Below are 13,576 nucleotides of genomic sequence, written 5' to 3'. Positions count from 1 at the left end.
AGGGCTTAAAAACCCAGGATATGCATGTTAGATAGAGGTGAGTTACTGAGTGGTGCATGGATCACTTCCAACAGTATTCTGTTGGTAAGGTGGAGCAGAAAGCAAGAGCGAGCACTTTGCAAGGGGCAATGAAGCCCAAGTGACTTCATTTTACACAAGACTGCAGAGTAGAATGGATAAAGAGTAGCCTAGGTAGGGAGTCCTCAAGTGAGCCCAAAGCTAGTCTATGCTAATCGGAAAGTGCTAAAAAGGCTTTTCAGGCTACACTAGACATGGTCAGAAGTTGGACTTCCTGCTGGAAGCGTCAGTGCTTCCAAAGCTTAGTGATTAAAGTAAACTTGTTGGACGAGACATTTGGTGTCATATGACTTACCTTGTCTAACACCAGCACCTCCACATATACACTAGGCTTGGCAGGGGGCAAGATCAATCTCAAATGAGACTCCTACATAACATCAATCATGATGGCTGTATACACTGAGGGGGGGGGGGAAGAAAGGAAGCACACTTGGGTAATTTAGCAATTTAAAGATTAAATTGAAATGGAACTGTTATTGTGGATAGATTCTGAGGAGTGGCTGGGGGTTCAGGACAAGCAAGAATGATATCAAGGGACAGAGTAGGCCTGACAGTGCAACACATTCAAATACAAGCTGAAAATCATCAAGCTGGATGCAAGTTTGGAAAACTCCATTCAAATAACTAATCCAAGCTGTCTGAAGGTGTTTAACGTTTAGAATTAAAACTGGAATAGAATGTTGCTATCTCTAATAGAGATTAGTTTCAGCCCATCCCTCACCAACAGGATTTGCTGATTGCTTTGACAGTTCATAAAGGACTCCTAACACATTTCCCCATCAGATTTATTTCTGTTCAGGGTTTACAATTCATCACATGGAGAAACAGCAGCAGCTCTTTGTCTCATGTACATTGCAACCATCACTACCAGCAGGGATAGAGACACCATCAGGAGGCCAATAGCTGCTCCATGAAGGACCCAAGGGGTCCCAGCAACATCTATGGAGAGAGGAGAAGAAACAAAATGAGATCAGAGGATGGTTTCCTTTGCTAGAGGTCACAGGTGACCTATTGCAAAGGCTTCACTCACCATTTGCTTCAAGTTGATTCTTTGCAATGTAACTGCTCCCTCCCAGGAGGATCGGGCCAGGTGCACTCACTACTGTCCCCTCATGGTCATGGGTACTCCTGCGCTGCCCTGTTGGAGACAAAGTTAGACTGTTCTGACCCAAGCTAGGGGAGTTAGTATGAGAGCTTGCTCCAAGATCAGAAACGTGGCTGTGGAGAAACATCTACATCATCCAGCTCTGCAACAGGTAGCAATTAGAAAATGCTTGCCTACCTCCTCCAAAGTTGGAATTTAGTGAAAAAACAGATACTGGCAGGGTTAAGTTGTTGATTTCAGTCAGACTGCACAGGACTCCAAACAAGAAATTCAACCATTGATATTGAGAAAACCCCTTGTAATTATGACAAGTGACAGACTTAGTGTACATAACCATTGTTAATCAACATTGGTTGAGTACTGGTTCATGTTCAACACCATTCATTCAATTTGTTTGACCATGAGGGTTAATTTAGTAAAAAATAGGCAGAGCAGCTTTTATTCAATTCCATGCTGGGAGCTTGTTCAAGCTCATGTTCCCCTTTGGGAAGGAACAAGTTCCTGCCAGACAGTTACATCTCCAATGGGATTCCTCAGATCAGTAGCATGCATTCCTATTTTTGCAACCATTAAATGCAGGCCTGTTTACTTATGCGTATTGAAGGGGACAAGTCAGTGCTCAGATGGATTATGTTGCCTTTTACATATAGCAGGATCAGGCCTCCGTTATTAGAAACTCCTTAACAAGGAAGTTACTCAAAATTCTAAGCTGAACATTGTCCTCCTGTTCAGTCCCTCTGAAGCATTCAGCAGCCCCTCAACCTATTCTACCATTTGGCAACACAGTGGCTGTTTGGATTGAACAGAGTGGAGTCACTTCTAGTACATGGATATTGCCGACTGGTCAGCATTTATTACCCATCCCTAGTTGGGAAAATCAGTGATGTGAGCTGCTGGAGTCCATCATGCCCAGAACTGAACGTGGAGGAAATCTTGACCTTCAGAACTCATTGTTAAACTGAACCTAGCTCTTGTCTGAAAGAATCCTTCAGCGGCCTCCTTTTCAGACCCCACCCAGCCTTGGAGTCACTATGATCATCTCATTCTAACTTTTCAGGAGAGACGCAACTATTTTTGATCACTCATTATCCTAGGAGTCAATAGGAAGTTTGACCTGTTTCTATAGTGTCTTGAAAGAGGACTACTAATTCTTACCCACTGGGCATTACATCCTTTTGTAAAAATGGACAGTTCAGAGGATGTGGGCATCTCAGGCTGGGCCAGAATTTATCACTAATCCCAGTGGTCTAGAGTCAAACAAACATCAGGATAATACAAGGGAGAGACATCCTTCTCAAGAGCTTTTTTGAAAAACAAAGTTGACAGCAGTTAGATGGTCACCATTAGGGAGCTTTTTATTCTAGCTCCTCCTTGACATCCAGTTTCATCACTGTTTAGATTAGAACATTAGCCTGGAGGTCTGAATTGCTAGGCCAGTGACATTACCCGCCACCATTTCTCTCTTCACACCTTTTACCCAACTCAAATTTAGCTATTGCACAGTCACCTGAAATGGAGGAGTCAAGGGATTTAATGAACTGAATCCCAACATCCACTTAGTGCTAGCTTAGATAACCAATTCATGCTTTGTTTTAAAAAAGGCCCTTTTCCTATATTACACCCCTGCACTGGGAAGTTTGATAAGCTTTAATGGGGCATCTTCAGGTCATATGATATCTACAGGTCATCTTGAACCATAGCTCACCACATTCTCAAAGGCCAAACACCATTTGTCTTTAAATAAAAAGAAGAAGGAACTCACTTGGACCACATATGGGTGTACAGTCGTCCTGAGCAGAGGGAGAGCAAACCTCAGCACTGCAGTGCAAGTAAACCTAGTAAGGAAGGAGAGATGTTATGGGAGCGTCCCATAGATCAATAGCCCAGGTTGTAGTACAGAGACAGCAAGAGGATTTCATGAGCTTGGCCTCATTCCTTCCATTTGGTTACCTGTCCAGAGAGGGGCTGCTCAGACACTCCATCCAAGAAAACAAACGTCTTCACTTCAAACCGCTTGTGATGGGTTGGGAACTGCAGGCCAGAAGAGAGACTGACTGGGTGTAGGAGGGTCAGATAGTCATCACCTTCATAGGGACACCTGAAACAGGAAGGTTTAGTCACTGACAGGAGTGAGTGATCCACTGCAAGACCATCTTGGTAATATTAGTCAGCAGTAACCAAGACTAGAGTGATGCTTTTGAAAGGCAGAGTTTTCCCTTGTTCTAACCCAGTTGGTTCTTCCTGGGTGAAGAATGTGGGATATCAAGAAGTTTTAAATGGAAATTCTGAACTAAGAATTGTTACAACTTATGTCCTGATGCACAAGTCAGGTGATAAGATGTGAAGTGAGTGCTCCAAGTGACCCCAAAGTACATTTGACTCGTCTTTCCAGAACACTCATGCACAGGCTTAGCCAGCTACAAGAGCCTTTAAGTGGCAATGGTGGTGTCCTTAGTACTGGGATGGTGGTCTGCATCCAAGTTATACCTATTCAGGGTCGGGTCAGGATCATTAGTAGGACAGAGTCCAATTACAACTACAAGGAACTGCAAAGGATCTCAGGTTACAGAGTTTCTCCAGTGTCCATTGTTCCTGGTCTTTATTGGGCTAGACAGCAAGTTGAGCTGTTCTTCCACTAGATGTTCATTCCAGGAGAACATGAGCAGTTGCTAGTTTTTAAAAATGTGACCCGATTCGGTGCAAAGTTTTGCTGTTGTTGATTAGATCAGATCTAGATTAGATCCCCTACAGTGTGGAAACAGGTCCTTAAGCCCAACCAATCCACACAGACCCATTTCCTGCTGACTAATGCCCCTAATACTATGGGCAATTTAGCATTGCCAATTCACCAGACCTCCACATCTTTGGATTTGAGGGGAAACCCAGAGACATGGGGAGATCGTGCAAACTCCATGCAGACAGTCACCCGAGGCTGGAATCAAACCTGGGATGCTGGTGCTGAGACACAGCAGTGCTAACCACTGAACTGCCCCTGATCTACTGCAATTCAGCCACTATTAAGCAGGCTGATAGTTGGAGATTAGTTCATGACTCACTGGATCAATTGCTTTAGTGTAATGGCTTTGACTGAGGACATAGAAACATTTACCCAGTAACCCTGACAGGGAGTAGAATGATGTTGGCGTCTGATAAACTAAAGCCATTAGCCTATCCATTTACTTACCCATCCACCAGGAGACTCCACTGCACCTCATGGTCAGGGGCTGGCACAGGAGTTGCCCAGCAGTCACGCAGTCTCAGGACTATCATTGGGTCAGTGCGATCCTTCACACGAACCTCAACAAACACCGACTCCTGAAGGATTCTCTGAATGGGGTACTCACTGTCCCTGTACCACCAGCTGTAGCTGCCATCTAACAGACAAAAATAGGAAGGAGAACAAACCAAAACACAGTCACTCCCCTGAAGGGATACAATTCCCAGTGCTCCTATTACCAGGGCAGCACTACCTGTTGCTATTCGCAGCTCCAGCCTCAGGATCCCATCTTCAAAAGCAGCTAGTGGTGGAGGGAGGGTGTAAACAGAGACATTGATTTGTAAGCCTGCCTCATGCTCCCCCTTGTACTTGCACTGGATGTGCAGCCTGTCGAGAGACAAATAGGCAGTGGAGTTTCAGTCAGTAACACGTCCCTGTCCAGACCACAAATCCCACTGCCCACTCACCTGAAGGTACTGTCCCGGGTTATTGAGCCCAGTGGCCCCCTCTGAATCATCCTCTTCCCCAAGACATCTGTTTCATACACAAAGCTCCCATTCTCCTCCTGCAAGGGAAGACACTGTTTAATAGGGAGCTGGCCCATTCAGAGGGACAGAATGCTGGAGCCTCCAATACTCACCCGCTGGATCGAGCCACAAGAGGTAATTGGGAAGTGGAAGGCTACAAGTTCTGCTGTGACGAGCTTAGGCCTGCACTCAGCTTCATGTCCATCTTTCACGTACAGAGATGACAGGTTGAGGGCAGGACGGGTCAGGTTCCTGGTGATTGCTACAATGAACTGGCCATCTGCTGTGCACACTGCAGTGGAATACAACAGGTCAGGACAATAAATCTGTTCTAATTCAAGCTGGTAGTCTCACTCACTGAATAAAAATCCTTTTGGACTGCAGAAAGGTCAGTGTACAGGGGCTCTACAGTCACCGTGCTGGTGAAACCAAACTAGTTAGGAACTAGACTGAAGGGAAATCAGAGGGTCAGAGAAAGGGGATCTGAACTGAGCCAAACAAGACAGCAATATGTTAAGGGGATTCTATGTGATAAAATGTAGATCTCTGGAAAGAATGACTATTGGGGATAGTGAGAATTTCAGTCATGTTGACTAAGCTTTTTTTTGAAGAGGTGGCAAAGATTAAAGAATGACAAATGTTGTCTGTGCAGCCTCAGCTAGAGTCTGCATGATAGACTGGTTAGCAAGGCTAGATTACATGGGATCCGGTGCAGCTAGTCAATTGGATACCAAATTGGTATGAAAGTAGATACAGAGGGTATGTTTTTCAGACAAGGTGGTGATCAGTGCAGGGTCCACTGCTTGGTTATTGATATAATTAATCCAGACATGCATACAGGAGACTTGGGTTTGACACCAGAATAGTGCCATGGACAGTGAAGATTCCCCTCAATGTAACAGAACCTGGATCTCATTGACCAAGGATAGACAAGTGCTGTTTAATTTAACAAGCTGATGCTGCATTTTTGCAAGTCCTGCCCTTGTTTGCCTTGCACAGTAAGGCAGTAGAGTATTGTCAAACAGACCTAGGGTGCAGGTACACAGTTCCTTGAAATGCATCACAGGTCGACAGGGTGGCATTTAGTAGGCTTGCCTTCAGACAACATTGCATATGGAGTTAGGATGCCATGTTTGACTGTATAGGATTGGTGAGGCTACTTTGGAACATGCATACAATTATGGTCACTCTTCTGCAGAAAGGATTTGTTAGTCTTCAGAAGACGCCGAAGAGATTCTGAAGGGCGTTACTTCAAAAAGAGGGAGACTATAGATTTATAATCAGAGGGGCATCAATAAGGTGATTAGTCAAGGTCTTTGTACCTGGGTTGATGTCTAGAACAAGAGGGCCTAGGTCTAAGCTGAGGGGAAAGGCTTCAAAAGGGACTGGAGGTAGCTTTTTCATGCAGAGGGCATTGTGCAAGCTAGAGGAGAAGTAATAGCTGTACACACCTCCACAACATTTAACACCATCTGAATGGCAGTATGATGAAAGGGTTTAGAGGGATACAGGCCAGATTGCAATGTCAGGTTGGACAATTTGGGCTGAAGGGTCTGTTGCCATGCTATGTGGCTCAATCTAAAATGAAATATTGTACACAACTGGGCACAGCACACCATGTGGAGTCATACATACAGCACAGAAACAGACCCTTCGCTCCAATTTGAACATGCTGACAAGATATCCCAAACCAGTTAGTCCCACCTGCCAGCACCCAGCCCATATCTCTCCAGACCCTTCCTATTCATGTAGCCATACAGATTCGTTTAAAAGGTTGCAATTGTACCACTTCCTCTGGCAGCTCATTCCATACATTTAACACCTTGTGTAAAGATGTTGCCCTGTAGGTCTCATCCTTCCCCACCTCACTAAATCTATGCCTTCTGGTTCTGGACTCCCCCAACCCCACAGGAGAGACTTCATCTCTTATCCATGCCCCTCCTATTTTAGAGACTTCTAAAAAGGTCACCCCTCAGCCACTGATGCTCCAGGGAAAACAGCCTCCACCTATAGCTCAAACCCTCCAATCCTGGCAACAGGATAAGTATTTTCTGAACACTCAGTGTCAGATCCTTCCAATAGGATGGAGACCAGAATTGCACACAATATTCCAACAGTGGCCTAACCAATGTCCTGTATAGTCACAGAAATGCAGCCCCTCCTTTATCTGAATGCAACTCCATCTGCCACTCCCCAGTCCATCAGGATCTTGATCAGATGGGCTACTAATCAGAGGTAAACTTGCTTTGTTGTCCACTACACTTCTAGCTTTAGTGTTATCTGCAAGCTTATTAACTATACCTCAGTTAAAGCCAAAATCATTTATATTAAGCAAAGCAAACTAGTGGACCCAGCACCAATCCTCAAGTTGATAGAGATAAGATTCAACTAGGTAAAACAATTGCAGATGCTGGAAACCAGAGTCTAGATTAGAGTGGTGCTGGAAGAGCATAGCAGGTCAGACAGCATCGGAGGAGCAGGAAAAGTGTTTCAGGCAAAAGCCCTTCAGCAGGAATAGGCCAAGTCATTAGAGCATCTTCATAGTTCAGGGTTCCTTGATTGATCTGGAATCAAGTATTGCTCCTCAAGCAGCAGGTTTTTCCATCAGTCTATTTCTGATTTCATTTTTGTTTAAAAACCTCAAAGGGAGTCAGTTATTCATTCATGGGACATGGATATCACTGGCTGGCCACATACAAAGTGAAGTTACTTTCATGCAAGACTTACTGGGAATAAAGCAACATTTGTTATTCACTCAAGGTAGTGAGGTATTACTACATGTTAACATCAAAGCTAGTTTGATCTTTCTAGAGATGACATCCAGAGGAGACCACCACCTTAGCACACCATGACAAGTCATTGTCAATTTGTTTTTTTTTGGCTAGAACATACTCCTGTAATGGAGAAAAAAAAAGACAGTCCACAATTACTTTGAACCATTAATCTCATCAACCTGGAAATCTCCATAAATTAGATCAGAATCATGTTTTTAGGGGGAAAAACACACCCTTAAGCAGAGCAAGAAAAACAGGTCGAGCCTTCACAGCTGAAGTCAATTCCTCAGAACAGGCTGAGGGGATATTTGTAGTGAAGTGTTTATATACCCACTATTCTCTATTGTATAACAGGACAGTAACAAAATCTTCCATTATTTCCTCATCAACTAGTTAGTTTCCCCCTTGAAGTTCCCGCAAGGAGATCACAGGTTCAAGTCCTAAATTTAAAACAAAGTTACTGTTGTCACATGTAAGATATGACAGCACACTATCCAGTCAAGCCATTATAAATATATAGGGAACAGAATGCAAGAGTAAAACAGATGTTAAGAAAGATTAACTTGAATAAGGAGCTAGCCCCCAACAGTATTTCCACTCTTCCCTGCAATCCCCCCCCCCCCAGTAGAGAGCAGGGGCAGAAGGCAAACAAGACAACTCCACATCGAAGAACAAAAATAGTATAACCCGGATTATTTCTTCAGTATTAGGGTGAAGTGTCCCCCTCAACTCCCGAACCCCACACTCGGCCATTCGGCGTGGGCTCCTCTCCGGGAGGAGGCTGGGCTCCTTACCTGGGCTGTCTCTCAGGTTGTAGAAACAGGATTGCCCACTGAGACTCGGGGACTGAAAGCAGCAGCCCTGCTTGATGCACTCAGTGCTGTTGATAGTGGCCAGGCCACACGGCAGCCTCCAGCCCGGCTCCGGAGGACACACAGCAGAGACCAAGAAGGGCCGAGCGGCCCAAAGGCACAGACACCAAACCAACCAATGTCCCATCGCGCTGCCTGAATCTGTGTCCGCCCCTGAGCACCAACCCGCTTTATAGCCGCTAATTGGTGAGGAAACCAATCGCAGTGCAGCAGCTCCCTGCCCCACGGGGGGGGTTCCCCATCCCAATAAATCGATTCTTTCTGTCCCGGTTATTGCAATCTGTGAGTGACCTGGGAACATACGGCTTATTGAACAATTCAGAGGCACCGTGACTCAGTGGTTAGTCCTATAGCCTCACAGCCCAAGGTACTGGGGTTCGATTCCAGCCTCGGCTGTGTGGAGTTTACATATTCTCCCATCTCTGGGTGGGCTTTCTCCAAAGATGTGCAGGTTAGGTAAATGCGACATGTGAAATTGCCCATATGTTCAGGGATGTCTAGGTTAGGTACATTAGTTAGGGTAGTGAAGTTGTTGGGCCTGTTCCCACACTATGTGGGTTGTGTGATTTGATTTGCTCATTCGTTTAGGCAAACCGTTCCTACTACACTTTAAACTTGATATTTCAGATAATGCATAATTTAATTCAGGTTTTCAACACCAGGTCTATCAATTTGAACTTCACCTGTGGACAGCGAAAGGCAAATTAAAGATGGGGGAAACAGGTCCATTGGGAGGGTCCCTCTTCAGAATTTGTCCTTTGGTATCGAGCTAACGTTTCCCCATGCTACTCTCCCACCAGGGTCACTCAGCTCCTGACCTCATGACAGCCTTGGTTCAAACATGGATAAAAGAGCTGAATTCCAGAGGGAAGGGGAGAGGGACGGCTCTCGAAAATAAGGCTGCTTTTGACTGAGTGAGGGAGCACTCACTCAGTCTCAGGGACAAATGGACGGAATCACTGACTCAAGTTCTGGGAAAGATGGACCGCTCTCTGGTCCTTGATAAAGGGTTACAGAGAGAAGGCAAAAGAATGGAGTACATATTAGCTACAATCAAATGGTGAAGCAGATCGATGGGCTAAATGGCCTGATTCTGCTTCTATCCATTATGGTTTTACGAATCTATCAACCCCTCCTTGGGAAGGATATATCAGCAAGTTTTTTTTCCTGGACAGTGCAAATTTTCTATGCTCACTGTTTCCACAGATTGCTTTATCCTCTGGAATGATGGTACTTCACACTGGAAACATGATGCTTTATTCTAGTCAAGACTCTGCTTTTCAGGTTCACACGTCAGCTTTGAATTTTCATGTGGGAGTTTATCCCTGATTTTTCTTTGTACACTGTGGTGTTACTGGTGAGTCTGTAACACTAATCCATATGTTTCTCAAACGTTTCATGTCTTACACATGAAGAACAAAAGGCCTAAGGGTACAAGTAGACTAGTCAGTCTGTAATGGCTAATCTATATCCTCAACCCCACTTTCCTGCCTTTCCCCATCATTTACAGATTAAAAATCTGTCTCCCTCCATTGAACAACCTGATCTCAATAGCCCTTGACAGGGAAGAAATTTTGTGGTAAGGATAAATTATACAAGAGGGACAGGTCGCACCTTAATAGGTGGGAGACCATGATTCTGGCAGGCAGATCTGCCACTGCAACAGAGGTATTGGGGCGGGGGGGGCGGGGGGGGAGATAAACTGGAAATTCAAGAAGGAAGTTAAAGGGAATGTGAGAATAAGAGAAGACAACAGAACCAATGGAGTCGAAGACTCAAGAAGGGATCCTATAGTATGGTCAAGTGAAACAGGGATTGAAAGGAAGAGTGTGGGGAGTAACAAATTTAAAATGTTATATATGAATGCATGAAGCATAAGAAATAAGGTGGTTGAGCTTGAGGCTCAATTGGAAATTAGCAGGCACAATGTTGCGAGGATAACTGAGACGTGGCTTCAAGTGGACAGGGCCTGGGAAATAAATATTCAAGGCTACACGTGCTATCAAAAGGACAGACTGACGGGCCGAAGGGGTGGGGTGGCCCTGTTGGTGAGGAATGATATTCAGTCCCTTGCAAAGGGGGATATAGAATCAGGAGATGTAGAGTCAGTATGGATAGAGCTGAGAAATTCGAAGGGTAGAAAAACCCTTATCTACAAGCCCCCAAACAGTAGTCTAGATGTAGAGTGTAAGTTGAATAAGGAGTTGAAATTGGCCTGTTGCAAAGGTATTGCTACAGTTGTTATGGGGGATTTCAACATGCAGGTAGACTAGGAGAATCAGGATGGTACTGGACCCCAAGGAAGGGAGTTTGTGGAGTGCCTCCAAGATGGATTCTTAGAACAGCTTGTACTGGAGCCTACCAGGGAGAAAGCAATTCTGGATCTGGTGTTGTGCAACGAACCGGATTTGATCAGGGACCTTGAAGTAAAGGAGCCATTGGGAGGTAGTGACCATAATATGAAAAGTCTTAATCTGCAATTTGAGAGGGAGAAGGGAGAATCAGAAGTGTCAGTATTGCAGTTGAACAAAGGGAACTATGGAGCTGTGAGGGAGGAGCTGGCCAAAGATCAATGGTTCAATACCTTAGCAAGGATGGCAGTGGAACAACAATGGCAGGTATTTCAGGGTATAATGCCTAAGGTGCAGGATCAGTTCATTCCAAAGAGGAAGAAAGACCCTATGGGGAGGCAGGGGCAGCCAAGGTTGACGAGGGAAGTTAAGGACTGTCTAAAGATAAAAGAGAAGAATAACACAGCAAAGGTGAGCGGGAAGCTGGAGGACTGGGAAACTTTCAAAAAGCAACAGAGGATAACTAAAAAGGCAATACATAGAAAAAAAAGAGTTACGAAGGCAAACTGGCCAGAAATATAAAGGAGGATAGTAAAAGCTGTTTAAGGTATGTGAAAAGAAAACAATGTTTAAGACTAAAATTGGGCCCTTGAAGACAGAAACGGGTGAATTTATTATGGGGAACAGGAAATGGCAGAAGAGTTGAATAGGTACTTCGGATCTGTCTTCACTGGGGAAGACACAAGCAATCTCCCAGATGTAATTGTGGCTGAAGGACCTAGGGTAATGGATGAACTGAAGAGAATTTATATTAGGCAGGAAGTAGTGTTGGATAGACTGTTAGGTCTGAAGGCTGATAAGTCCCTGGGACCTGATGGTCTACATCCTAGGGTAATTAAAGAAGTGGCTTGAGAAATTGTGGATGCATTTTCCAATGTTCTATAGATTCAGGATCAGTTCCTGCAGATTGGAGGGTGGCTAGTGTTGTCCCACTTTTCAAGAAAGGAGGGAGAGAGAAAACAGGGAATTATAGACCTGTTAGCCTGATGTCAGTGGTGGAAAAGATGCTGTAGCCAATTATAAAAGATGACATTGCAACTCATTTGGAACCCAGTAACAGGATATGTCAGAGTCAACATGGATTTACGAAGGGGAAATCGTGCTTGACTAATCTTCTGGAATTTTTTGAGGATGTAACGATGAAGATGGACAAAGGAGAGCCAGTGGATGTAGTGTACCTGAACTTTCAGAAAGCCTTTGATAAAGTCCCACATGGGTGATTAGTAAGGCTAATAGGATAAAATTAGGGCACATGGTATTGGGGGCAAAATACTGACTTGGATTGAAAATTGGCTGGCTGACAGGAAGCAAAGAGTAGCGATAACTGGGTCCCTTTTGGAATGGCAGGCGGTGAGCAGTGGGGTACCACAAGGATGGTGCTGACCGCAGCTGTTTACAATATACATTAATGATATAGATGAAGGCACGAAAAGTATTGTTTGCAAAATAGCTGATGACACAAAGCTGGGTGGCACGGTGAAATGTGAGAAGGATGTTATGAGAATACAAGGTGATTGGACAGGCTAGGTGAGTGGACAGATGCATGGCAGATGCAGTTTAATGTGGATAAGTGTGTGGTTATCCTCTTTGGTGGCAAGAACAGGAAGACAGATTACTATCTAAATGGAGTCAAGTCAGGTAAAGGGGAAGTACAATGAGATCTAAGTGTTCTTGTACATCAGTCAATGAAAGCAAGCATGCAGGTACAGCAGGCAATGAAGAAAGCTAATGGAATGCTGGCCTTCAGAACAAGAGGAATTGGGTATAGGAGCAAAGATATCCTTCTGCAGATGTACAGGGCCCTTGTGAGACTGCAGCTGGAGTATTATGTGCAGTTTTGGTCTCCAGATTTGAGGAAGGGCATTCTGGCTATTAAGGGAGTGCAGGGTAGGTTGAAAATGTGTTGCTGGAAAAGCGCAGCAGGTCAGGCAGCATCCAAATGGTTGATTGGAAAGTATGCATTCCTGAGCCCCCAATGGTCAAGACCCTCTTACTTAAAACGCATTTGGACACATATCGAGGACTCCTTATGACCTTTTCTACTTTTTCATTCCCACATTCATTTTGCAAGTGACATTAGATAATGATACCTTCTGTTTTTGTATTGACTAATTGGTTGTTTGGTCTCACTCTGGAGCAGAATTAGAATTTTTCATCAACATTCTCAATTATTAACATCCACTGGACTTAAAGCCACACCACAAAGAAAACATTCATTTCCAAGACACCATACTATTTACAATTGCTACAAGATAATGCTGTTTCCCCACTTCCTGTTATTTTTTTTGATGCAGGAATGGTACCTGGGGATGCACCAACAGTGTGCCACTTTTCTGCTCAACTCAACTGCAGAGCGTGGTCCTGAAGCAGCAGGTTATTGTAAGCTGAGCCCTCACCACAGCTCATTTTGGTATAAGATCCATCAGGTAGATTTGCTGCCACCACCCCCTTTCCTGGGAGTGACCGACATAGCCACCTTGGTCTCTGTGCTGGAGGGCATAGTCCTGGCATCTAATGAGAAGACAATCTCATCTCAAACACAGTTTTTCCATAAGACCATAAGACATAGGAGTGGAAGTAAGGCCATTCGGCCCATCGAGTCCACTCCGCCATTCAATCATGGCTGATGCGTATTTCCGCTCCACTTACCAG

General features: G+C 44.6%; 1 protein-coding gene across 1 annotated transcript; it reads right to left on the bottom strand.

The window, feature by feature from the left end:
* Nucleotides 1–857: 857 nt before the first annotated feature.
* LOC140494858 (zona pellucida sperm-binding protein 4-like) lies at nt 858–8,700 on the bottom strand. Its single transcript, XM_072594531.1, has 9 exons — nt 8,496–8,700; nt 5,041–5,219; nt 4,868–4,965; nt 4,654–4,787; nt 4,368–4,557; nt 3,134–3,281; nt 2,946–3,018; nt 1,109–1,216; nt 858–1,017 (listed from the first exon to the last, which is right to left on the bottom strand). Exons 1-9 carry the CDS (start codon nt 8,698–8,700, stop codon nt 881–883), a joined length of 1,272 nt encoding a protein of 423 aa, XP_072450632.1. The 3' UTR covers nt 858–880.
* Nucleotides 8,701–13,576: the final 4,876 nt, after the last annotated feature.

This window comes from Chiloscyllium punctatum, chromosome 24 (assembly GCF_047496795.1).
Source record: "Chiloscyllium punctatum isolate Juve2018m chromosome 24, sChiPun1.3, whole genome shotgun sequence".
Lineage (NCBI taxonomy): Eukaryota > Metazoa > Chordata > Chondrichthyes > Orectolobiformes > Hemiscylliidae > Chiloscyllium > Chiloscyllium punctatum.
This window is presented reverse-complemented; position numbering and strand designations above follow the sequence as displayed.